General features: G+C 48.3%; 1 protein-coding gene and 1 long non-coding RNA gene across 3 annotated transcripts in view; one reads left to right on the top strand and one right to left on the bottom strand.

The window, feature by feature from the left end:
- The window catches only part of AR (androgen receptor), a 139,748-nt gene extending 136,268 nt beyond the window's left edge, over positions 1 to 3,480 (bottom strand). The window contains exon 1 of the mRNA XM_006125241.5: positions 692 to 3,480. Within this exon, the coding sequence (XP_006125303.2) occupies positions 692 to 1,908 (1,217 nt within the window). The 5' untranslated portion in view covers positions 1,909 to 3,480. The remainder of the gene's footprint in view (positions 1 to 691) is intronic.
- On the top strand, positions 2,892 to 23,357 carry LOC106732167 (uncharacterized). 2 transcript variants are annotated; one of them, XR_012906880.2, is made up of 5 exons: positions 2,892 to 3,032; positions 6,317 to 6,472; positions 7,533 to 7,686; positions 17,838 to 17,946; positions 23,233 to 23,357. It is a non-coding gene; the product is annotated as an uncharacterized LOC106732167 (long non-coding RNA). The 2 variants fall into 2 exon arrangements; XR_003089780.3 differs by lacking the exon at positions 7,533 to 7,686 and having other exon boundaries at positions 17,813 to 17,946.
- Positions 23,358 to 24,157: the final 800 nt, after the last annotated feature.

The following is a 24,157-nucleotide window of genomic DNA, read 5'->3' as shown; positions in this document are numbered from 1 at the left end:
TACATAACTAATTTACAGGTAAGTAATAAAATAAATCAGGGTGGTTATACTGTCTCACAGTGTTGTGACTTTCAGAACAGCAATGCAGGCAACAATTGAGGCTAATGAGTCACAAGGAGCAATGCTATAACATTAGAGTAAAACAAAAACAAAACCACAAAACTATTACTCAATTTAGGCGACCAAATCAAACTGTATTGAGATTATAAATTGTTCTGATCTTTGCAAACCATCACCTTTTACAGAACAAACTCTTCCATATACTTTCTTCTTGAATACTGAATCCACTTCACAATTCAAACTGAACAGCTGTAGCCCTCTTTCCTAAGAACCAGGTCTGGGTTTTTTAGAGGGACTCAGCACTTCACAAATGCAGGGGGAAAATGTCCACTAACTTTTATAATTACCCGCTTGCCAGGGCAATTTGCATATTATTTGCCCCTGCGTGCTGTTTATTTCCCCAGCAGTGCCCTTTGGAACAGTCGGATTGCTTACTGTCGCAGTAACCTATATTCACTAGCGCTTAGTACTATTTCAACGCACAAGGTAGTTTTGCTCAACTTTACTTTTCTGAGCAGATGCTGACAAGGCAGACCAGGGGATATTAAACCAAGCTAGTATTTGTGGGTTGAAAATGAGCTTGGAGAGTGTCAGGACAGGTCCTTATCTGCACATGCCGGTGGGTACTTACCGGATTTCCCCAAAAGCCCCAGCGTAGCCTTCCATCCAAGGAGTGAGTTCGCTTTTGATACAACCGGAGGCAGCAGCATAGGGCATCCTGCTCACCATCCCTCCTGGGTACCACATGTCGGATGGGAAGTCGCTTCCTTCTTGACCTGGTGGCCCCTGGTTTCGCCCACAGCTGAAAGGGCCAACAGCTGCCTCTGTACATGGGCTGTAGAGCTGTCCCTCATCAGTGAAAAATGAATGCCAGGCTGGGGCCGAGGAAGGGCAATGAGGCGCCAGGCTGGTCATGTCCCCCCCATACCTGCACTGGGCAGCCCAGGAGCTGCCGGGCCCATAGTCTAGGGGGTTCTCAAGCTTGATACGGGCATGAGGGGCGAGTGCTAGTTGGAAGTTGTAGTAATCACGACCCTGCAAAGCAACAGGCTCCTCCAGGCCTGGGGAGCTCTTATACAGGGACAGGGTAGGGGGCACTTCTACAGCCAGGGCATTCTCACCTGGCCCGTGGCTGCTGCCTGTGGCTGAGCGCCCTTTGAAAGAGGCTGGGCTAGTGCCCTGCTCTTCCAGGAGCACAGCCCCTGTTGAATTCTTGCTGTCCCCAAGCTGGGTGCCTGCTGCACCCCGGGAGTGCCCACTGGGCTGGGCGAACATGCAATCCTCCCGGGGCAGAAGCTCGCTGGGCGTCTCCAGCGCCTCCACCCCCAGACCCATGGAGGCAGACACGGCTTTGCACAGCTCCTTGGCGTTGTCCCCAAGAAAGTCCTCCTTGGTTGCAGATGCCTCGTCGCCACGGCTGCCCCTGGTCTGGGTCTCTGGCGGCAGGAGCTGCAGGGTGCCTGCTTCGCTCAGGATATCTTTGAAGTCCCCAGAACAGCCGTGGAAAGTGGAGCCCATCAGGGACAGGGTGGAGGAGGGGGGGACAGCTGGGCTCTCATCCTCAGGCTGCAACACCTTGGCCGCCGGGGCACACTGGCCTTGGGGATGCTCCTCCAGCGCCAGGTAAGTGGGGGAGCCTGGTTGCTGCTGATGCTGCAGGTGGGCACCGGGTGGGCACTGGACAGAGGAGGAAGGCTGAGGGTTGGTGCCCGGCTCCTCTCCCAGCAGGCCGGCCCCCGGGCTCTGGAAAGCCTCGCGGACGCTCTGGAACAAGGTCTGGAACGCTCCCCGGAAGGTTCTGCCCCCCGGCCGGGAGTGCACGCTGTTGAGCCCAACTTGCACCTCCATCCCCGCAGGGAGCACGTGGGGCAGCCCGCCGGGCAGGCTACAACCGAGGGCAGGCGAACCGAGAGAAGGAGCCGTGCGCGGTGCTGCACCCTCGTCTGCCGCTCACTGGCTCGGCTCTAGCACGGGCTTTGGCCAGCCACTCTCATGCTATCCTGCCCTGCTCCGAGGACGCCCCGCACGCGGGCTGTGCTGGGGAGGGAAGCCCTGGCTGTGCACTAGCAAGTGCCGCCTGGATCGGCCCCTCCGGATTGCCGGAGGTGGTGGCTGCTCTTTACTCTTTTGATCCGCAGCCCGGAGCGAGGCAGCCGAGGGGGCGGGGCGCGGGGGACCGGCCCACGCTGCAAAGCAGGTCCCGCGGTCTTGCAATGATTAAGCTGGTAACTTTCAGCAAGGAGCGCGGCGCGGGTTTAGAAAACGCCGCGGGTGCAGCTGACGTCTCGCGCAGCCAAAGGGAGGGAGCGAGCGCCGCCGCCGCGCAAACAGGATGACACGAGGTTAACGCCAACAGCACAGGCCACGGCAGCCGCTCCGGTCCCGAGCGGCCCTTGACCCTTCCCCCGAGGTCGGCGGGCGCCGCTTAGCGCTCAGCGGGATCACAGGCTACAAACAGTCTCCCGCCGGCTGCAAAAATACGGACTCGGCGAGGCTGCACCCGGAGCGGCGGGCGGGGAGAGGGCAGCAAATTCGGAGCGGCTGCGCTTGTCCCCGGGCCAGAGCCCAAACCGTCCGGGCTCCAAGGGGCTGCGGCAGAGCGAGGTCTCGGCGCGAAGCAACAAGTGCTGGGGGAAGCGTGGCCCTGGAGCCACCCCTTGCAGCAGCGTCTGCGCTCAGCGGATGGCTCCCGGCCGGGGCTCTTCAATGCAACTTCGGCTGGTTTCCCTTCGCCCTGTAGTGGAGCTGCTGCTCCGCCCAGCCGCGGCGCTCTGCTCCAGCAGAGCTGTTCTGCGGGGCGCTGGGAGTAGTGTGAGCCGCCAGTCGGAGCGAGCAGCTGCGCTCCGGGTTTCAGCCTCCTGAATCTGCCCGGCCAGTCGCTCTCTGTCTGGCTCCTCGAACAGCGGGTGGGGTGCGCCGTTGGCACAGAGCGCCAGGATGAAGAGAAGCAGGAGGGGCGTCAATCAAAAGCGGTTCGTAATAAAATCCACCGAACTATTTCCCAGTTATCACAACACAGCGGGGCTTTACCATGCTGGTGCGCACGTGTGTCATGCACATGCCTGTGGCTGGAGAACTCTTGCATTGCGCGCACGCACACACGCTGAAGGGCACGCGCTTGAATCATTTGTGCAATCGTGCACAGGGCGCGTTCATTGCACACGAACACACCAAAGCGCACACATTTCGTGTGCAAACGCGCGGTTCTACTTTCACCCAGCATAAATGCATGGCTTATACTAAACCACATGCGCAACACTTATGATCGTGTGTGTACAGTTTATATTTAATGGAGCGCGCTTGCTGGGTATAAAGATGTATGAAGTTACAGCACATTTGTGTGCACCTGTGGAGCTCTAAATATGCCTGTACAGAGAAATGCACACACATCTAGATAACTATACCTATGCACCCTGTTTACGTGGCCTCAGAGATTTACGTCCATAAAATACAGCGTCCATGCTTCCTAACCTGTAGATAAATGCATTCTCCATATTACACGCAGGATTTCTCTGTCAACAGTGTATCAGAAAATGTGTACAAAAAAGGGGGGGCTTTATTTCTAGGGCATGATGGGAGAGAACAACAAACACCTACAAATGGGATGCAAGATCTGCATCAAATCTTCATCCTCGCCCTGATATATTTTGCATTCTCACACTTGATTAATTCCTTTTCTCTGATCTGCTGACAAATAGTAAGGCAATAATTAGCAGAGCTGGATGGAAGGGGGGATGTTTATGAAAATCTTCATTTTTGTTTTTCACTGAAGATTTGTTTTCATTATCACCAGCTTTAATAATTAAGATGCCTTTCTACCTGGAGACTCTACCCACCTTTCAATTTACAGCTAAGAAAACTGAGTATCATGATACCGTCTAACAAAGGAGTTTGCTTCTATCCGTTTTTCACAGTCTTGGCATCATCTGAAGAGTGCAGAGATATTTAGGTCCAGACAATAAGCATGTCTTTTATAATCCACTACTCTGTATGTGAACTAACTCTCTGTCTCTCTCTGTCATGTACGCACAGGCACATGTGTACACACTATTTGTGTACATCATGAAAAAAGGCTTGAACCTCTGGTTTCTGATCACTTGCAGTTTCTCACTTCCTTGTAAGCACCATTGCCAAGTTCGTGCATCTCTCTGATTATATGATAAGTGAGAGGTGTTCAATGTAAGTGCATAAAAAGAGTCATGTTAATTTGAACTCCTCCAGAGATACAGGGAGTGAAGTGTCAAATACCAATGCATGCCAAACAGGCAGTGGGGAGAAGGAGATTGTAAGGAAAGAAGGGCATTCCTACTTTTGAAACCATACTGACAGGCAATAGAGGGTAACCATAAAATAGATACAAATAAAAGTTGGCGATGTCCTTTATAGGCCCTCAGTAGCTCTCTATAACATACAGTCAACAAGTGTCAGAGGGGTAGCCGTGTTGGTCTGTAACTTTAGCGTCCCTGCTGTGGTGAATGTGCACAGAGACATAGAATGGGGTGACTTAAATCTATACTCTTACTGCCCTGCTTCTATGTACTTCTAACAGTCAGCAGTTGTACACACATATGCGTGTCTCATTTCCCACTCCCAGGCCAGATTCTGCTGTATCCATCCATGTACTCCTGAGCCTTCAATGAGATTAGCAGGGTTACCTGCACAGGAAGGTGTTATGTAGCTGGAGAAAGGGGATATGACTCTTTTCCCCACAGTTTTCGTGGCCTGCTGCTGCATTCTGCTTAGGTCCCAGCGGCTGGCTGTGAACAATCCCGGGACCGACACAATACATCGATATACAGCAAGCATCAAACATAGTGTGAGGAGGGAAAAATGCTGCGTTTCCTGTTACTTTCATGTAATAGGGCTTGGTCAAGTTGTTACTCCTTGGTTTTACTGATCTTTTTCTTCATTATATCACCCTCCTCTATCCTTTATTTCACATCTGGCCAGTTCCCATTGGGACCCGCCATCTCTCTAGCATGGCTTCTGCTCCTTAACTATAATTATAAATGTCTTCTAAACTCTCTCATCATTCCTCTGGTGGACTCTGCAAGTCAACTATTCACCTGCCCTCCAATTCCTGTTCATCTCAGGCCAAAGTGCAGACACACAGGCAACAAAAAAGCTTCACTTGCAGCAAAAAGGAACCACTAGCTGAGCAAAGGGGAGGCAGGCAAAGACGGGAAGAAGAAAAAGAAGACATTTTAAAAAGCACTATTAGGTTAAAAATAAAAGCAAGTCTAAGTTCCCTATTAACATACTAGATGATCAACAACCGTGCAGGTTTTTTCTGGTGTAGTCTCAACTGCGATAAACTGTATTTTTGAAGCTGCAGTTACTAGAATCATGTGAATAGATGAGGCACTCAGCTTTCATTTTAAAAAATCTAGTCCACATAGTTGCTGAGAAAAGCTTGAAAAATGTGTCTCCAGTGAATCCTACATGCTGAAAACCAGAAGACAAATTACAAGAACTAAATTTTGTATTGTTATCAACTTAAATTTCAAACCAGCCTCATGAGTTTTGGAGGGATGACTCATGATTTTTTTAACATTTGTGGTCGGCAGTAAATCAAATGAAAAGTTTTAACTATTTTAAAACAAAAACATGTCAGTATGTACAATATTTTAACTCTTTAAATCTCTATTATATACAAATCTAAATTGTTGTCCTCAACTTCCCAAAGATATTGTTTTTGTTGTGTTTTGTTTTAATGGAATTTTAATTAGGCAGTAGCCATACAAGTGTGTTACTTCCTTGTATCAATTATCAAGCTTCAGATTAATAGCCAATAGTCAATTTGCAATTTAACAAAAGTCAATACTAGAATAGAAATATTTAGCTAAAATTGCTGCAGGGTCTGGTGATGTGAAGCTCTCTTTGAAGCTATGTCTACGTTATTGGGATTTTCCAGGATACCAGTATCCTGGAAAAACTCCACCGTATCCAGAGGGTGCATCTGCTCTTCCACTTTTTTTTTGTGAGGAAGAAGGGCTCTTTCAAAAGAGGAGACTTTTCTGAAATTTGGCCCAGTGTAGCTAGGCCAAATGTCAGAAAAGCCTCTTCCAAAAAAACTATCGGAAAAAGATATGCAAATTGCAGAGTGCAGTTTGCGTACCTTTTTCCAATAGATCATTGTAGTGTAGACATAGCCAGAGAGACAGATGTATTATTGATGCTGGGCTGATATCTAAAAGATGAGCCTTTATTTCTTGTTAATTGCTCTGTCACTGGAATCTATTTTATTCTATTCTAGTTATCAAATAAATCCATACTTCCTACTCTCTTATGGCTGATCCTGAATAAATGAAGTCATTTGGAGCATTTGCCATTGTCTTCAATAGCGACAAGAACAAACTCTTAGGATTGAAAGCTCTTATTCCAATCTTCCACCACTTTGAATCCTTGTAAAGTAAGTAATGCTGTATTTTGTGTTTGTTACACTTTCTATAAAGGCCACTTTTTATTGCTCTGGAACTACTGACAGTCCCTTCCAATCTCTAGAGGGAGCTCTAGAGCCGTGGTCCCCAACACGGTGCCCGCGGGCGCCATGGCGCCCGCGGAGGCATTTCCATGCGCCCGCCAGGTGCTCGGGGCTGGCCTAGCTCTGGGCGCATGGCGGGGGGAGCGCCGGCTCCGGGCGCGTGGCGCATGGTGGGGGGGAGTGCCGGCCCCAGGCGCGTGGCGCATGGCAGGGGGAGCGCCGGCCCCGGGCGTGCGGCGCATGGCAGGGGGAGCGCCGGGCACGCGGCGCTTGGCGGGGGGAGCGCTGGCCCCGGGCATGCAGTTATGGGGGGGGCCCGCCCCCGGGCATGCGGCTATGGGGGGGGGCCGCCCCCGGGGCGCAAGTGTCCCTGCCCCCTGGCGCCCGACGGGCGAACGGCCACACCCCCTGGCGCCCGACAACTTCGAAAGGTTGGGGACCACTGCTCTAGAGGGCCAGCCTGTTCAATAGCTAAGAGGAACTGTCAATAGTAAGGGGGAGTGGAGGGTAGACAGAGACCTGTCCTGACATATCAGCCAGTATGACCTCTTGCTCTGGATTTGAGGGCTGTGTGTATCCCAAAATGTGATCAACCATCATGAATTAATAAAATAAGACACAATGTAGTACTGGGTTAATTTGAAAGCCAGCTTTTAGAGGCAATGCCAAAAGTAGATGGCAGTTTCTGCTAATTAAAAATTTAAAAAATCAACAAATAAAAGTAAAAAAAATTAAGTAAACAAAAAGCTTTAAATATAAGGGCCTTTAATACACAAGTATTATAATTAAAATTATTAACATGTTTGCTAATAGTTTATTAAACATTTTAAAAATAATACTGTAATATGGGTCACTGTAACCTATGTGTTTGTAAAATTAGTCATAATAACTAAGGGTATGTCTACACTGTAGTGTTTTTCCGGAAAAATGACCATTTTTCTGGAAAAACTATACTTAAATCCACACTGATATTGTGTTCTTTCAACAGACAGTCGAAAGAACAGAGGGGTTTTCCCGACAGTGGTAAACCTCTTTCTACGAGGAAGAAGCCTTTCTCTGAAAAGGCTTTTTAGGAAAAATGCACATGTGGATGCAGAAGAGGGAGTTCTTTCGAAAGAAGAGGACTCCAGGAAATAACACTGGTGCCCTGGTGGCCGCTCTGTCCATACTAATCACAACTTAAATGTGAGATAGCATCCAATCAATGTGGACGCTATCTTTAAAAAAAGCACATTGCTTTTTCGATGCACTTTTGCTGTGTGGATGTTCCCTTTTGAAAAAAGATCTCTTCTGGAAAAGCTTCTTCCAAAAGAAGCTTGCAGTCTAGACATAGCCTGATATAGTGTACTTTAAAGTAGTTCTCTGAAGCCATCCCAAGCAAAGTTTTTCCTGACTGAGCAGCTGCCACTGCATACCTGCTAATCGCTCAGTCCTGTATCAGATTTTAGGCAAACATTTGGAATGTTCTAAACCTATTGCTTATGGCTATGTGTGCTTACATCTAACCAATTTCCGTATTAGATAAAGTACAGTTACATGCAGGGATGTCCTTAGGATTTATGGTGGTCTATGCAGTACAGGCAGTCCCCGGATTACGTACAAGATAGGGACTGTAGGTTTGTTCTTAAGTTGAATTTGTATGTAAGTCGGAACTGGTACATATTATAGGGGAAACTCTAGCCAAACATTTCTCCAGAGCTCAGTTTTATTCTCCCACGCCTCACTTCCCTCAGTCCTTTATTCTCAAGCTGAGGTGTCTGCTGAGAAAAGCCGCTCCGCGTCTCTTTGGTCTGCTGCGGGGGGGCGCTAGCTTCATGTCTCCCTGGTCTGCTCGGGGAAGCAGCTAGTGCGGGGTTGCCTCACCCCGTTTGTAAGTAGGGATCCGATGTAAGTCGGATCCATGTAACCCGGGGACTGCCTGTACTATTAAACAGGTGTCCCTATACCCAACAACAGCCAGGGGTGGGAGGAGATTGATGAAATATTTTTATAGATGTGGTTTTATAATCTCCAGCAACACTTCAATGAAATATTTTTAAATTTTTAACGAAGGTCTTGTAGATTAACACAGTAAATTCAGAAAGTGGCAGTTTATATTTGAGGTTGGCAAATGCTTGTTAAATTGCTTCATTACCACTTGAATGACTCTTTCACTGTTCAATGTCTGCTAATAGGTCTGGCACAGTTTTTCACTTTTAAGTTAATTAGATCCTCTCTTGAGGAAGAAGAACCACAGAACAGAGGTAGGAAGAGGAAGGTGGGTAGAAATTAAGACCCACTGGTGCCCCAAATTCTTGGGTATCCGACGCAGTTGCAAATTCTGCATATGGGTAAGGATGGAGCTGATTACTTGCATTAATTTTCATCAGATAGAATTTAATGATTTAGTCATGGGAGATGGGTATAAGACAGGGGTGGGCAAAAGGGCCTCTGTGGTCTGGATTCAGACCCAGCTCGAGGAGGCCCTGCTCCTCCCCCGCCTGCAAGCCAATTAGGGCATGAGGGCATGGGAGACCCCGAAGCCGGACTAGGTAGTTTGAATTAAAGCTCCTAATTTGAATTACCATTAAACCTCCTTGCAAGAGGAATAACGGTAGTTCAAATTAGGAGCTTTAATTTGAACTACCTAGTCCGTGCCACGTGTATCCGCGGGCAGGTAGTTCGAACTATGGGCATTTAAAAATGGTGCCCGCCCGGGAACATGCAAATGAAACCCAGGATATTTAAATCCCGGGCTTCATTTGCAAGTTCGAATGCCTACATTAGCCACCCTAGTTCGAACTAGGGTGGCAGTGTAGACATACCCTCAGATATGTTCTTACCCTCTTCCAGTGTTGTGTCTATGCAGGTAGTAGGAACTTGAAGGCTGCTATCAAATCCCCCCTCACTCTTCGCTTCTGTAGACTAAACAGATCCAACTCCTTCAGCCTCTCCTCACAGGCCATATGCTCTAGCCCCCTAATCATTTTGGTCGCCCTCCACTGGACCCTCTCCAATGCATCCACAACCTTTTTGTAGTGGGGGGCCCAGAACTGGACACAGTACTCCAGATGTGGCCTCACATGAAACAAATAAAGGGGAATACTCACATCCGTGGATCTGCTGGCAATGCTCCTCCTAATATGCCATTAACCTTCTTGGCTACAACTTAGTCCGTGGCTACACAGCAGGCAGTTATTTTGAAATAATGTTGAAATACTGTCAAGCTGGAGGACTTCTTACTCCAACTCCTGTAACCCTCATTGTATGTGGAGTAAGGGAAGTCAGAGGAAGAGTGCTCTGTTTCGAAATAAGTGCTATGTAGATCCTCCCAGCTATTTTGAAATAAGATACACAATTGATGTAGCTCCATTTGTGTAGCTTATTTCGAGTTAAGCTCTACTGTGTAGATGTACCCTTAGTGAATTACAAAGCCTTGTTAGGCCCATAGCATTTAGATTTTACACAATAATTTTCTAGATTAAATAGGTCTGGGTGTTGCTTCCTAGTAACAGTTTGCATCCTCATTTATACTGATTGCAAATTACAGTGCTTTAGTTTCTACACTAACATTATTTGGGACACCCTTTCTTGTCCTATCAACTATGCTTAATTACCCCCTTAGGTTTACCTCTTTATATGAATTGTGCCTGTTATAGTGTGATTTAGTAGTGGAATCTTAGCATTTAAATACTACAGGGTCAGATTCTGATACTTTTACTCACAGTGCATGTCTACACTATGAAATTATTTCAAAATAACTACATTCATCTTAATAACTCTCAGTTTTACAAAATTGAAATAGCGTGTCCCCACTACAGGGAAGCCTCGAAATTAGTCTGAGGCAGATTTTTTAATATGAACGTACTACCTCGACTAAGAGCCCCAGGGAGTACTGGGGAGTAATTCATTCAGATTGCTCTGGGGAGTAGTTATTTTGAAATAGAGGCACTAGAGTATCCACATAATGCTATTTTGAAACAACTATTTTGAAATTAGCATTGTTCCCCGAGGAAAACAGCGTTTTGCTAATTCGAACTAGTGCGTCCACACTGATTGGACGCAGGGGGGCATTTAAGGGCACCTGAAACTGGTTCTGGCAGGGCATCAGGTCAGTAGTTGCTTTGTGTGGCTGCTGTCTGAGGCTATCTGAGGCTCGTGCTTAAAGGGACCCCCCCTGGACAGCCGGTTCTCAGCTTTTCCGCTTGCTTTCCTACCTCGCCGAGGGACAGCAAAGCATTTGTCTCTGTGCCCGTCTGTGTCAGTGCTTCCCTTTGGGGACGCCGCCGCAGGTGGCAACATGGAGCCAGAGCTTGCCCTGCACCTTCTGGTGCACTTTGTGGACTTGCTGCTGCAAGCCTGCCAGCAATGGCTAGAGGCTGCCTGGCATCACCTGGTGCATGTCAGCCCCTGCCTCTCTGCCTGGCCGCCCTGGGGGCCATGGAGGAGCCACGGCGGCGCCCAGACGCCGGCGTGCCCCGCCGCATCTGGCGTCTGGACACCAGCAGCGACTGGTGGGACCGCATCGTCCTGGAGCGGTGGGGAGACCAACAGTGGACCCAGAACTTCAGGATGAAGAGGGACACCTTCCTGGAGCTCTGCGAGTGGCTCGCCCCTGCTCTGCGCAGAAGAGACACTCGCAGGAAGCGTGTGGCACATCCCCCTCCAGAAGCGTGTGGCCATCGCCCTCTGGAAGCTCTCCACGCCGGACAGCTACCGATCCGTCGGGAACCAGTTCGGCGTGGGGAGATCCACCGTCGGAGCGGTGCTCATGGAGGTACGGCACTCGTCGGCCACTGGACCGGGGGGGAGAAGGGCTGCAAGAAGGTGATGGGCCGCCCCAGGGAAAACGGGGGGAGGGGGAGAAGGAGGCGAAAGTGCCCCGCACCGGAAGGGCCGGTCTCTCCCGGCCGTACTACTCGCCGCCCAGGGTGGTTCCTTCTGGGAGTGGGGCACGGGGCATTGCCAGGGCACGAACACTCCCAGCCACTCGGGCACCCCACTGATTTGCGCTTTGCTGTGTCTCTCCGCAGGTGGTCAAGGCCATCAACCGGGTGCTGCTCCGCAGAGTGGTCCGCCTCGCCGACCCGGACGCTGTCATCCGGGGTTTCAGCGCCCTGGGCTTCCCCAACTGCGGGGGGGCCATCGACGGGATGCACATACCCATCCGTGCCCCGGAACACCAGGCCTCCCGGTACATCAACCACAAGGGGTACTTCTCCGTGCTCCTGCAGGCCGTGTGTGACCACTGGAGACAGTTCACGGACATTAATGTGGGCTGGTCCGGCAAGGCACACGATGAACGTGTGTACCGCAACTCCTCCGTGTGCCAGCGGCTGCAGGACGGGACCTTCTTCCCCGACCGCCACATCAGGGTCGGGGATGTGGACATGCCTGTCTGCCTGGTGGGGGATGCGGCCTACGCCCTACAGCTGTGGCTGATGAAGCCCTACACGGGGCACCTCAATCCGTCCCGCCAGGCCTTCAATGCCAGGCTGACCAGGGCCCGCATCGTGGTGGAGGGGGCCTTCGGGCGACTGAAAGCCCGCTTTCGATGCCTCCTCACCCGTCTCGTCCTCGCCAAGCACAATATCCCTCCCGTGGTGGCAGCATGTTGTGTGCTCCACAATTTGTGTGAGAGAAAGGGGGAGGCTTTCCTGCCAGCCTGGATGGCTGAGGCTGACCGCATGGCTGGCCACTACGGTCAACCTCGCACCGCCGCCGTCTGGATCTGGGAAGCCCATCGGGGGGGGGCCGTCTGGATCCGGGAAGCCCTGCGGGAGAGCTTCCTGGTGGAGGAGGAGGACTGAACTCTCCCTGCATGCCCCAATGGGGCCATCTTCCATCCTCCCGCCCTTCCCCTTTTTCCTCCCTAGCCCCCCTTTCTAATGTCAAATAAAGACACCTGTTTTGCCAACAAAAATCTCTTTTTATTTAACATAAGTGGGGTGGAGGGAGGGAGGTGGGAGGGTGGGAGAGGGGAGGGGGGACACCTGGGAGGAGGGAGCTGGAAGGGGAGGAAAGGGAGGAAGGGAATGGAAAGCTCAGGGGTGGGGGTCAGTGTGCCTCTCCGGTCTTGCAGCACTGCGGGTGCGGGGGGAATGAGCGTGGAGGGTGGGGCAGGACGGATGGGGGAGCAGGGGCAGGAGGAGGTGGGAACCAGTCGAGCAGGCCCTGGAGGTGGCCTCTGAGGGCATGGCCCTGCTCCTCCAGCGCCTCCAAGCTCCGCTGGCGCAGCCGCAGGTCCTTCTAGACCAGTGGTCCTGGGTGCGGAGTTGGTGGTCCATGAACTGGAGGTGCCGCCGCTGGTAGTCCTCCTGGTTTCTGGCTCTCCTGCTTGCCGGGCGCGGGCAGCTGTTGCAGGCGGGGTGGTGCGCCCTGCAGTCCCAGGTGCTGCGGCTGTGGTGAAACAAGAGCAGCATTCAATTATCCCTGGGGCCCAGGTGGGTGAAACCCAGCCCCCCTCTGCAAGGCCAGGGCCCCTGCATGACACCCAGCTGCTGCTCTATGGTGGACAAGGGCCAGGCGCACGGTCCCTGGGCTCCCTCTCCCCCAAATCCCCCGTACACCTAAGGAGGGCATGATGGTACTCACATGTGGAGGCCTCCCTGGCCTCTGACGACACAGGCGATCGGCTCTTGGGGGTCCTGGGTCCTGGCAGGCTGCCGGCAGGCTCCTGGCTCTCGGCGTCCTCCTCCTCCTCCTCCGTGTCACTGAGTGGTCCCTCCGCCCCGGGGTCGATGACCACCCTGGAGGCAGGGACGGCGTGAGCCCCCAGAATGCGGTCCAGAGCCAGTAAGTGGGGGCAGGCCTCCGGGTCGGCCCCTGGCAGGCAGGCCCGGGAGTAGGACTGCCACAGGTCCTTTATTTTGCCGTGGACCTGCTCCCTGCTGCGGTGGTGGCTTCTGGCGGCCAGGCTGGCAGCCATGCGGCCGTAGATGGCCGCGTTCCTGTGGCTAGTGCGGAGATCGTGGACATTGGAGGCTTCCTCCCAAACCTGGATGAGGACCACGATCTGCGCACTAGACCACGCGGGCGCCCGCCTTTTGCGGCCCCGGGCAGGCTCCTTGGAGCCGACAGGCTGGTCCCGAGAAGAGGGGGAGGGCTGGGGGCATCGGGTGGCTGGCTTTTGGGGTGTCAGGTGCAGGGTCTGCTGGCACGGTGCTGGCAGGCTTGCAACTGGCACAAACACTGTAGCCAGCCCGTGCCCCTTTAAGGGGTCCGGGGCCGGGAGGGGGGCAGTAGAGTTTGCCTGGTGTTGGCCAGAGTGGCCAGCAGGGCAAGCTGGGAAGGGCTAGCCTCCCACTAGTTTGAACTAAAGTGCTACACAGCCCTTTAGTTCGAACTAGTAAGTTCGAACTAGGCGTTAGTCCTCGTGAAATGAGGTTTACCTAGTTCGAACTAAGCGCTCCGCTAGTTCGAATTAAGTTCGAACTAGCGGAGCGCTAGTGTAGCGCCTATCAAAGTTAATTCGAACTAACGTCCGTTAGTTCTAATTAACTTTGTAGTGTAGACATACCCTTAGTGATTTGTTCTATGGGTATGTCTACACTACAAAGTTAATTCGAACTAACGGACGTTTGTTCGAATTAACTTTGATAGGCGCTACACAAGCGCTCCGCTAGTTCGAACTTAATTCGAACTAGCGGAGCGCTTAGTTCGAACTAGTTAAACCTCATTCTACGAGGACTAACGCCTAGTTCGAACTTACTAGTTCGAATTAAGGGGTGTGTAGCCCCTTAATTCGAACTAGTGGGAGGCTAGCCCTCCTCAGGTTTCCCTGGTGGCCACTCTGGCCAACACCAGGGAAACTCTACTGCCCCCCGCCTGGCCCCGGACCCCTTAAAGGGGCACGGGCTGGCTACGATGCCCGTGCCAGGTGCAAGCCTGCCAGCACCCAGCCAGCAGACCCTGCACCTGGCACGGCTCGAGCCAGCCACCCGATGCCCCCCAGCCCTCCCCCTCTTCCCGGGACCAGGCTGGCAGCTCCTGGGAGCTTGCCTGGGACCGCAAGAGGCGGGCACCCGCCTGGTCTAGTGCGGACATCGTGGACCTCGTCCATGACCTCCGCACTAGGCACAGGAAAGTTGCCGTCTAGGGCAGGAGAGCTGCCAGCCTGGCCACCCAGGAACAGGTGTGCATGAAAATCAAGGTGGTCCACTGAGACCCCTGACCCTGAGCCCTGATCTTACAATGGCCGTCCTGGGTCAGACCAAAGGTCCATCTAGCCCAGTAGCCTGTCTGCTGACAGTGGCGAACCCTAGGGACCCTGGAGGGGATGGACTGAAGACAGTGACCAAGCCATTTGTCTCGTTCCATCCCTCTCCAGCCTTCCACAAACTTTGGGCGGGGACACCACTCCTACCCCCTGGCTAATCGCACTCCATGGACCCAACCTCTATGAATTGATCTCACTTCTCTTTAAACTCTGTTCTAGTTCTAGCCTTCACAGCCTCCTGCAGCAAGGAGTTCCACAGGTTGACTCTTTGCTTTGTGAAGAACAACTTTCTGTTACTAGTTTGAAGACTGCTACCCATTCCTTTCCTTTGGTGTCCTCTAGTCCTTCTATTATGGGAACTAATGAAGAACTTTTCTGTATGCACCCTCTCCACCCCACTCATGCTTTTATAGACCTCTATCATATCCCCCCTCCATCTCCTCTTTTGTAAGCTGAAAAGTCCCAGTCTGTTTAGTCTCTCTTTATATGGGACCTGTTCCAAACCCCTCATCATTTTAGTTGCCCTCCCCTCTCCCACCCTCTCTCTTCCCCTTTCCCACCTCCTTTTCCCAGTCTCTCCCAGTTTTGTTCAATAAAGAGAGATTCTATTTTTGAACACAATTGTCCTTTATTTTGTCCATAATTGGAAGGGTAAGTGGAAGGAGGTGCTAGGGAAGGGTAAGTGGAAGGACGTGAGGGAGGAATGGGGTACGAGCCCCCGATGGGGAGGACTGGCTCTGCGGGCTTCTGGAGGTGGAAGCTCTCCTGCAGCCCCCCAGTTGCCCCTTCTCCTCAGATGGCAGCCTGCTGCAAGTGCAACCGGTCTGATGGCCGAGTTCTGTGCTGTGCCCAGTGTGGGTTCTCCGGGCAATCCAAGCCAGGACTGCTTTGCAAGCGGGGCACCCCTGAGAACTGTCTGTGGGATGGGGGTCGGGTCCCTTTAAGCACAGCCCTCGGCTAGCCTGAGACAGCAGCTCCACGCTCTAAGTCCTCATCTGATGCCCTGCCGGCACTGCTTCCGGCCATCCTTAACCTCGGTTCAGGGTCCACTCTGTGTGGACATGCTAGTTCGAATTAGCTTAGTTCGAATTAACTAATTCGAACTAAGTTAGTTCGAATTAGCACTGTAGTGTAGACATACCCTCAGTAAATACCATAGGGAGATAGATATTAAAAAAAAAAAAAACCTATTTTGTCTGGGCTAAAGAATGACAGACAATAAATCCGGGTTGGTTACAGGCTCTTGAATGCAAATGCCATAGAAAATTATCAGACCTCTTGAGCTGACAGTCTTAACACAGACTGTAAATATTATTGCATACAATTGCAATGTCGTTTCAACATCTCACCCAACCGTCTGGACAACAGATTTTGCTTGCCTATTTCATATTAAAGTGCTATGTTTGTACAAACCTCTGCAAAACTTGTATTTGTCACTGTGGTTAGACTTTAAAATGTGCCTGCCTTTTCATGTTTTAGATTTTATTTTTGGGATTCCAGTAACTTATGATTACTGCAAATAAAAAAATAAAAAAAGTCCACATTCTCCTCACTTGAACCTGAAACAACAAATCATATGCATATGCTTAATTTTAAACAGGTGAATGGATTCTAGTTGCTTACATGCTTTACCCGACTGGGGCATAGGATACGTAAAGCCCATTGAAATCAGTAGAAAGGCTTCCATCAATTTCTGTAGGCTTTGAGGCTATGTCTACACTACAGACTTCTTGCGCAATAAGCTTTTTGAGCAAGAGATCTTCTGCAAAACTTCTTGCTCAAAAGCGCGTCCACACGGCAAAAGCGCATTGAAAAAGTGATATGCTTTTGTGCAGGAGAGCATCCAGACTGCATGGACGCTCTCTCAAAAGGAAACTCTGATTGCTATTTACAGAATGGCCATCGAGGCACCTGTGCTTTTTTCGATTGCCTCTTTTTGCACAAAAAAACCCTGTTCCCCATCCACACACACACCTTTTTTCACAAGAACTCTTGCACAAAAAGAAGTTATTCCTCATAGAAAGAGGAATACCTATACTGGAAAAAACCCTCTGTTCTTTGGTTTTACTTGCGCACTTGAGGTGTGGATTCTCTGCAGGTTTTTGCACAAAAACTCTGCAGTGTAGACCTAGCCAAGTCTGGTTGATCCCCACTGCACAAGCAAAACAAAAAAAAGAGTATTGGAAGCATGCATTGATATGGGTCTAAACTAAGTGCAGGTAGACAGACATGTGCTAGCTCTGCTTAAACTAGTGTGCTAAAAATAGCAGTGTGGCCACAGTGACATGTGGCAGCTTCTGCAAGAGGCCTCCATATATAGCTGAGTTGTTGGGCTGGACAGCACTTAGATGGCTAGCTTGAGATTTTTGGCCCATGCCACCACAGAGCTATTTTTTGCATGCTAGTTTGAGGAGAGCTAGTGTGTGTATCTATCACACTTAGAGCTGCTGTGGAGGCATACCCTAAGTGGGAGGAGAAGTAAACCAGTGAGTGTTGTTTTCGTTTTAAACTGAATCCTGCAGGAAGGGAGCTAAAACTTTCTTCCCTTAATGTGTATTCACCAATTGAAATTAAAGTGTACTCATTCAGGGTACCTCTATAATGCGGAGTTATTTTGGGATACTTGTAGCTCATTTGGCTTCCTGGTCTGCTCCTAGGATCCACTGCCCCATACATGGAACTTGTAGCAAAGTCACAATTTCCTCATTACTGATCAATGGACTGTTTCAAAGCCCACTGTAGTCAACACAAATATTCATGTTTAAGTCCATGCACACAGTTTCAGGCCTCAAATTTATTACCTCCTATACAATTAAGGATTCAGTTTGATTAACAGGATTGCAAAGACATTCTCAAATGTTAAGAAAATCTCTAAATAGTTCAGGAATATCTCAAACACAGTTAAGAAAAGTGTTCTGAATGCAGTACACATTCCAGAGATAATGTAGAAAGCACTGACATCATAAAAATGGAAAGATATATTAAAGGATGTTTCAGATTTGCAGTTCATTTTCCAACAATCTCAATTCACTAATTAAAGAACAAACACAAAATTTGTTGCTTTCCTATAGGAACATTCCATTCCCATTTTTTCAGATGGGAAAACTGAAGCACGGAATGGCAATGTGAGTTGCTAAAGATCACAGGACAAGGCACTGGCAGCGGTGGGAGTAGAATCTACCTCTCCTGACTCCAATCTTGTGTTGTAAGTATAAAGTTTTGCCAATTATGGCTATGTTAAAGTGGCTATGGTTGGAAAAAATAGTAGCAAAAATGTTATCAGACAATTTCATATTTCTTTGTCCTCAGTCAATTCTATAGCTAGCTTGCTCAGGATTTTTTTGATTACCTTGCCAGTTCAGATAGATAGAGAAAATTAAGCCATATTACCTCAACTTCATACACCATCCTCCAATATTACTGACAATATTGTCAATAATACATGAGGTAAAGGGGAACTCAGCTTTCTTTTCCACAGCTGTACTCGCTCCCTGGCTGCACTGAAAGCAGTAAATACTTGTGTTTGTCAGTAAAGTACATATGACTCAAAATACAAAGTGAACTGTCCCAAAAAGCTAATTTTACTGTCCTCTTTTCCTGATTCTGAATCCACTTTAAAGGCCATGAAATGTTTTGGATCTTAAAAGCATGCTGGCCACTTGAATATAATATTTTTAAAATCCAAGTATCTGATATAACAGCCTCTAATTAGTGTTTCCTGATTGCATATGTGTACATCCTTTTAAAAAAAGGGCCTTTTGGGATCCTTGATTGATGTTTATGATCAAGGATTTAATCGTGTGCCACTGATGTCTTTGGGAATTTTGCCACTGACTTCAGTGGGAGAATGATCAAACCCCAAGGGAGAACTAAGTAACTGTCTAATGTTTTGATTCTGAATCACTGAAACCAATTGGCATTTTGCCATTGATTTCAGTGGCTGTAGAATCAGATTATATGAAGCAAAAACACTGAAAAGTCCTGATCCAGAAAAGCACTTAAGCATGTGTTTAACTTTAAATATGTTAATAGTCCCATTGAAATATAGGAATGCCCAAATACTTAAAGTTAAGCGTATGCTTAAGTGCTTGATGGGATTAGGGCCAAAATGACTATTCATAAACTGATGTTAACTAGTGAAGAAACTGGAAAAAGAGAAAAATAGACTTTAGACTTTTTTTCTGCTAACTTCTTTCAGTTTAGAACATTCTGAGTGTTATTTGAAACTAGAGTAAGTGATTTTCAGGTTGATCATTAACATTTCATTTAGGATTACCCATCTAGCATTGACAATAAACTGGTGCTGCTTCAGTTTTTAGAAGAAATTCAGCACCATGTACTCTGTGAAAGTGCAAGTTCAATTAAGTCCACTTGGAGCTTGATTTTTACCATTATGCTGCAGGCTGATTCTATGTGGAACTTCACAGGGATCTGTTTCTGAGAGGTAGCCATGTTAGCCTGTTTCAGCAAAAACAAGGAGTCTGGTGATGGCTTCACCTTAAAGACTAACAATTTAATTGTGGCATAAGCCACAGATGTGTGAAGTGAAAGAAAAAGAAACAGATAGTAGGTTTAGAGATGGGAGTGTTACATCAGAGCTAATTCAATCAGGGAAGATGTGGCTAAGAAGGTGAGAATATTACAAGCGGAAAAGACCCTTCAAAAACAGACTGCAACATGAAGCTGCTGAATGGGAATTCATATACAAATTTAACACCAACAAAATGGGTCTGAATAGGGACTGGAAATGGCTTTCTCATTTCAATAATTAAGTTTCCTCTTTAGGCATTTTCACCTTCTTAGCTGCGCCCTCCTTGATTGAATTAGCTCTGATGTAACACTCCCATCTCTGCTATCTGTTTCTTTTTCTTTTGCTTCATGCATCTGAGCAAGTGAGTTGCAACTCATGAAAGCTTATGCCATAATACAATAATTAGCCTTTCAAGTGCTACCACCACCAAACTCCTTGCTTTCACAGGGATAAAATCCCAAACTGCTTGCTCCCAAAACAGGTCCTTGCCACTTATGCTGAAGAATCTCCATGAACTGCTCTTAGAAAAGGGTTCATGATATACAGTTTAGCAGTTCTGATTCCATCCATGAGAGGCCTGTGGTACACATCAACAACACATCGACCAGTTGATCATAATATTATTTGGGTTGTATTAATTCCCCAATGCACTGTGCAGCTGCTTGTGATGCAGCTGCAGAAGTGATGAAGAATTTCCTTTCTGACATTCCATAATGTTAAGATTAATAAGCCTTTTACAGTGCAAGAAGGAATCCTTCCAAAGGTGCACGTAAAACAATTCCCAGTTTTCAAACAGAATCTAGAGCACAGACATCTCACACTGTCTGGTGCACATACAGTTTAACGAACCAGAGGCATTTTTCTTTTTTTAATGAGTCAGACATTCCTAGACTGCTTTGTGCTGCACAGAACTAATGATTCCCCAAGATTTTGAAAAGCTGGACAATTTGTAGCAGTATGTGAACTTTTACTACTCCTGCCTCATGAGATATTAATGTGTTGCTCTCATAGATGGGTGAAGATGCTTTTAAAACTTGCCTCTCTAAACAGATGTTTTAAAACATTTTCATTTTATCTATTTTAATTCTTGAAAATAGAATTTTCATGCTTTGTTTTTTATTTTTATTTTTTGCTCAGTATGTTATCTTTCTTCTGTTTTAGGATTATAGGCTATTGTATTTTCTCTTGTCTTCCATTCAGTTGTGTTCCCCTGCTCATCCCCTTACTATTCCTCTCTCAAATATGTCCTTAACCTCTTCCAGTCTTGTGTCTATGCAAATAGTAGGAACTTAAAAAGGCTACGGTCTTGTGTATACTAGAAAATGTTAGCAAAAATACTCTCCCTTTCCCTTGCTGGGGGTAGCACGAAGGGGAATGATCCAATATGAGACCTTAGGTACATACTTAGGCTTCTAGCTTCCCATAATTCCTGCCACCATGGCCAGACTTCTATTTTTAGCATCCTAGCAATCAGAGCTAGTGTAGGTATGTCTGCCTTCTAGTCTTCGTGTAGACGTATTTAGTGTAGACAAGGCTTTCACAATTTTTATCACCCTGCATATTACATTAGTGCGGGAGATAGAATCTAAGGCCGTGGTCCCCAACACGGTGCCCGCGGGCGCCATGGCGCCCGCGGGGGCATTTCCATGCGCCCGCCAGGTGCTCGGGGCTGGCCTGGCACCGGGCGCATGGTGGGGGGAGCGCCGGCCCCAGGCGCACGGCGCTGGGCAGGGGGAGCGCCGGCCCCTGGCGCGCGGCGCTGGGCGGAGGGAGCGCCGGCCCCGGGCGCACAGCGCTGGGCGGGGGGAGCGCCGGCCCCAGGCATGCAGCTATGGGGGAGGCTGCCCCCGGGCATGCGGCTATAGGGGGGGCCGCCCCCCCTGGCGCCAGGCGGGCGAACGGCCACGCCCCCTGGCGCCCGGCGGGTGAATGGCCCCGCCCCCTGGCGCCCGACAACCTTGAAAGTTTGGGGACCACTGATCTAAAGTCTAAAAGAGTGAACAGTGGAAGAAGGAAAAGGTCCTAAATAGGTTTAATTGACCAGATAATAAGAATGCCAGGAGCCTATAGAACATGCTCTACAACTACATTAATGCTTTCACCAAATACAGCTAGCAATTCAGCAAGAGTGGTGGTACATCCATGCAAATTTTGTTAAAAATTTCCTTTTGTAGACACAGCTTTAAGGGTCAGCCCAGGCATTTGTCTGCAGCCCCATCACATCTGAAGCACAGGGCGGCCTATGCCAGTTGGTTTTTATTCACTATTCCACCCTTGGTTGTTGAAGGTTCTTTCATCAGCTCCTCACAGGCCAAGTGCAGAAGCTACACAATCACTTTTTGCCCAGCTTCTCACTTACAGCTTGATCCAAAGTGCACTGTCATCAATGTCAGACTTGCCATTGACTTCCGTGAGCACTGGTCAAGTCTAGGGAATTGGATGCTGAAAGACTTCTACCTTAGGGTTACCATATTTGAACTTTCCATAAAGAGGACACTCCTGAGAGAGAGAGTATCTGTATCAGTATCTACCAACTCATGTTGTATTCATGTGTTATATAGTATAACCCTATTCTATTCCTCAATGACCCACAAGAACTTTTTCCACATAAGGAGAGGGAATTAATTCAGGGTCATCTCACTCTGGCTGACATTGGCAGAGCACTTTGACAGTGGTTAGTTTGCTCTACATCAGAAGTAGGGTTTCCAGCCCTCCAAGACTGGCCCGGAGTCTCCAGGAATGAAAAAATGATTTTTAATTAAAATGTATATCATGTGATAAAATCTCCCAAAGAACATCCAACCAAAATTGGCAATCCTAACCTGAATTGTCGGGAGAGTCAGGGGCCACATGGCCTTTGCCAAGTACCAACAGACAGGGCAACTACTTGGTTGCCTAGCAACCAAGTGCAGTCTTTCAGCCGGGGAAAAAAGCAGTGTTATTGTCTTTTAAAGTCCTTTATTAGCACATTTTGAAACAAATGTTCATCTTTTAGCCAAACACTAAATGTAGCAGCTGTGTTTGGTAAATTTTCCTGGAATAGATACAACCGCTTGAAATTCTCTTTCTTCTTTTTTTCTTCCCCTTTAAATTTAATTCTGTCATCTCCACAGAACTGTCAATGTATTTTATTTCCTGTTTAATTTCAGACCAGATTTCCAAAAGAACTCAATATAGCCATCTAAAATGAGCTGAACACTTTTGAAAATTTGGCCACTTCATTAACAATGGGGGCTGTTGGAGGCTGAGCACTTGAGACAAATCGGCCTTTCATTTTTGATGAAACCTACGTATCTGTCATTTAGAGTGCTTGCCGCAGCCACATGTTCAGTAGAACATTGAGTGTTGGAGAAATGGAATATGGAGACTGTCACTTTTAAGTCATCATTTACATCTGATACAAGCCAGTAGTAACATCGGATACTTTTTACCATCTGATGGCTGTTCCATGACCTGTGTAAAATAGGTTTTATATTATTTCAGTTTCTGGACAGCACAATTGTCCACATAATGTTGGCAGTTGATGGCCTAATGGGGAGTAATGTTAGCAGAGAGACCAAAGATTGAGGTTGAAATACAGGCTCTACTGAAGTCAATGGAACTTTTGCTCATGAGTATGGAGACTGAACCATTGTCTGACATGGCGACCCCATAGGACTGCATGAAGCACATCAGAGGGGAAAAGAAAGGATTGCTGTGAGAAAGTTTGTATGGCTATTGCTTGTTGATATTCACACAAAGAAGCAGCATAACTGCCTTTTAAACTGCCTTTATTGATGTTGCCAACAGTAGCCTCATTTTGGTTGGTTTCACTCTCCTTTAATATGCATCAGAGGATGGATTAAAATCTTGATTCTGCTACTGTTTGGAGATTTTTCAACATTTATAAAGGGAATTTCCTCCTGATGAAAGGTACAGGCTTGGCAGATGCCCTGAATGAATCTTTTTATTTTTCCACAGAACAAGCATGCAACAGGCAGTGCCAGGACAAGCTTCTGTTACACCATCCTGCCAATGTGCTTCAAGCTAGACCTGGATTGACCACCCCTTTCTTTTCCCGCAAAAAAAAAAACAAAAAACAAAAACGTAAAGCAGACGCATTCCCTGGACACGGCAGAGTTTGAAAAACCCCATAGTCTAGACATAGCCATGGCCATATGCTGGGAACCTGTGATAAGGATTTTACCTTGAACCAAGTCTACCTTGTTACGTTTCGATTTGTTTTTTCTTTCTCTTGTACCCATTTCTTCTTTTATCCCTGATATTTGATGTCATCTAACATCATGTCTTCTGTTGTTAATAAACATTTTATATTTTTAATCTGAACCAATCCAGTACTGTGCTTAAACTAAAGTGTTTGATAACTCCAGTTAAAGCAGCTAACAGTTAAATATTGACTCTTCTCAGGTGCAATGGATCTTTAATCTCTGAACTTCCCAGGATAGGGCTGGACAATGGAGAACACACATTTTGGAGAAAATCTGGAACTGGGAGAGTGTTGGGATCACCTTGCAAATTGTAACCACAACTGGTGGAATCCAGAGTGTCCCTAGGGGGCACAGAGCCTGGGACAACCTACCCCCTGCCTTATGTCAGGCCCTACCTCTGCTTCGTGCACCTTCCTCTTCATACCCCTGCTCTGCCCCCCAACCCCATTACACCCATTCCCTCAAACTGCTTCCCAGAGTAATGCAACCCCAGGGTTTAATGGAGGGCCTGATGCCATCAGTAGGGATCAGACCCCCCAGCACTCACCACAGCGGTGGGAAGTGGAGTGACCTGGTCTCAGTCATCTGCACTCCTCCAAGTCTGGCTCCACGTTGCTCTGCTTTCCTCCACCACAATGAAGCAGAGTGATCTGACTGGGTGATGCAGGAGCAGAGTG

This window comes from Pelodiscus sinensis, chromosome 13 (genome assembly GCF_052426305.1).
Source record: "Pelodiscus sinensis isolate ZL-2025 chromosome 13, ASM5242630v1, whole genome shotgun sequence".
In the NCBI taxonomy this organism is placed as follows: Eukaryota; Metazoa; Chordata; order Testudines; family Trionychidae; genus Pelodiscus; species Pelodiscus sinensis.
This window is presented reverse-complemented; position numbering and strand designations above follow the sequence as displayed.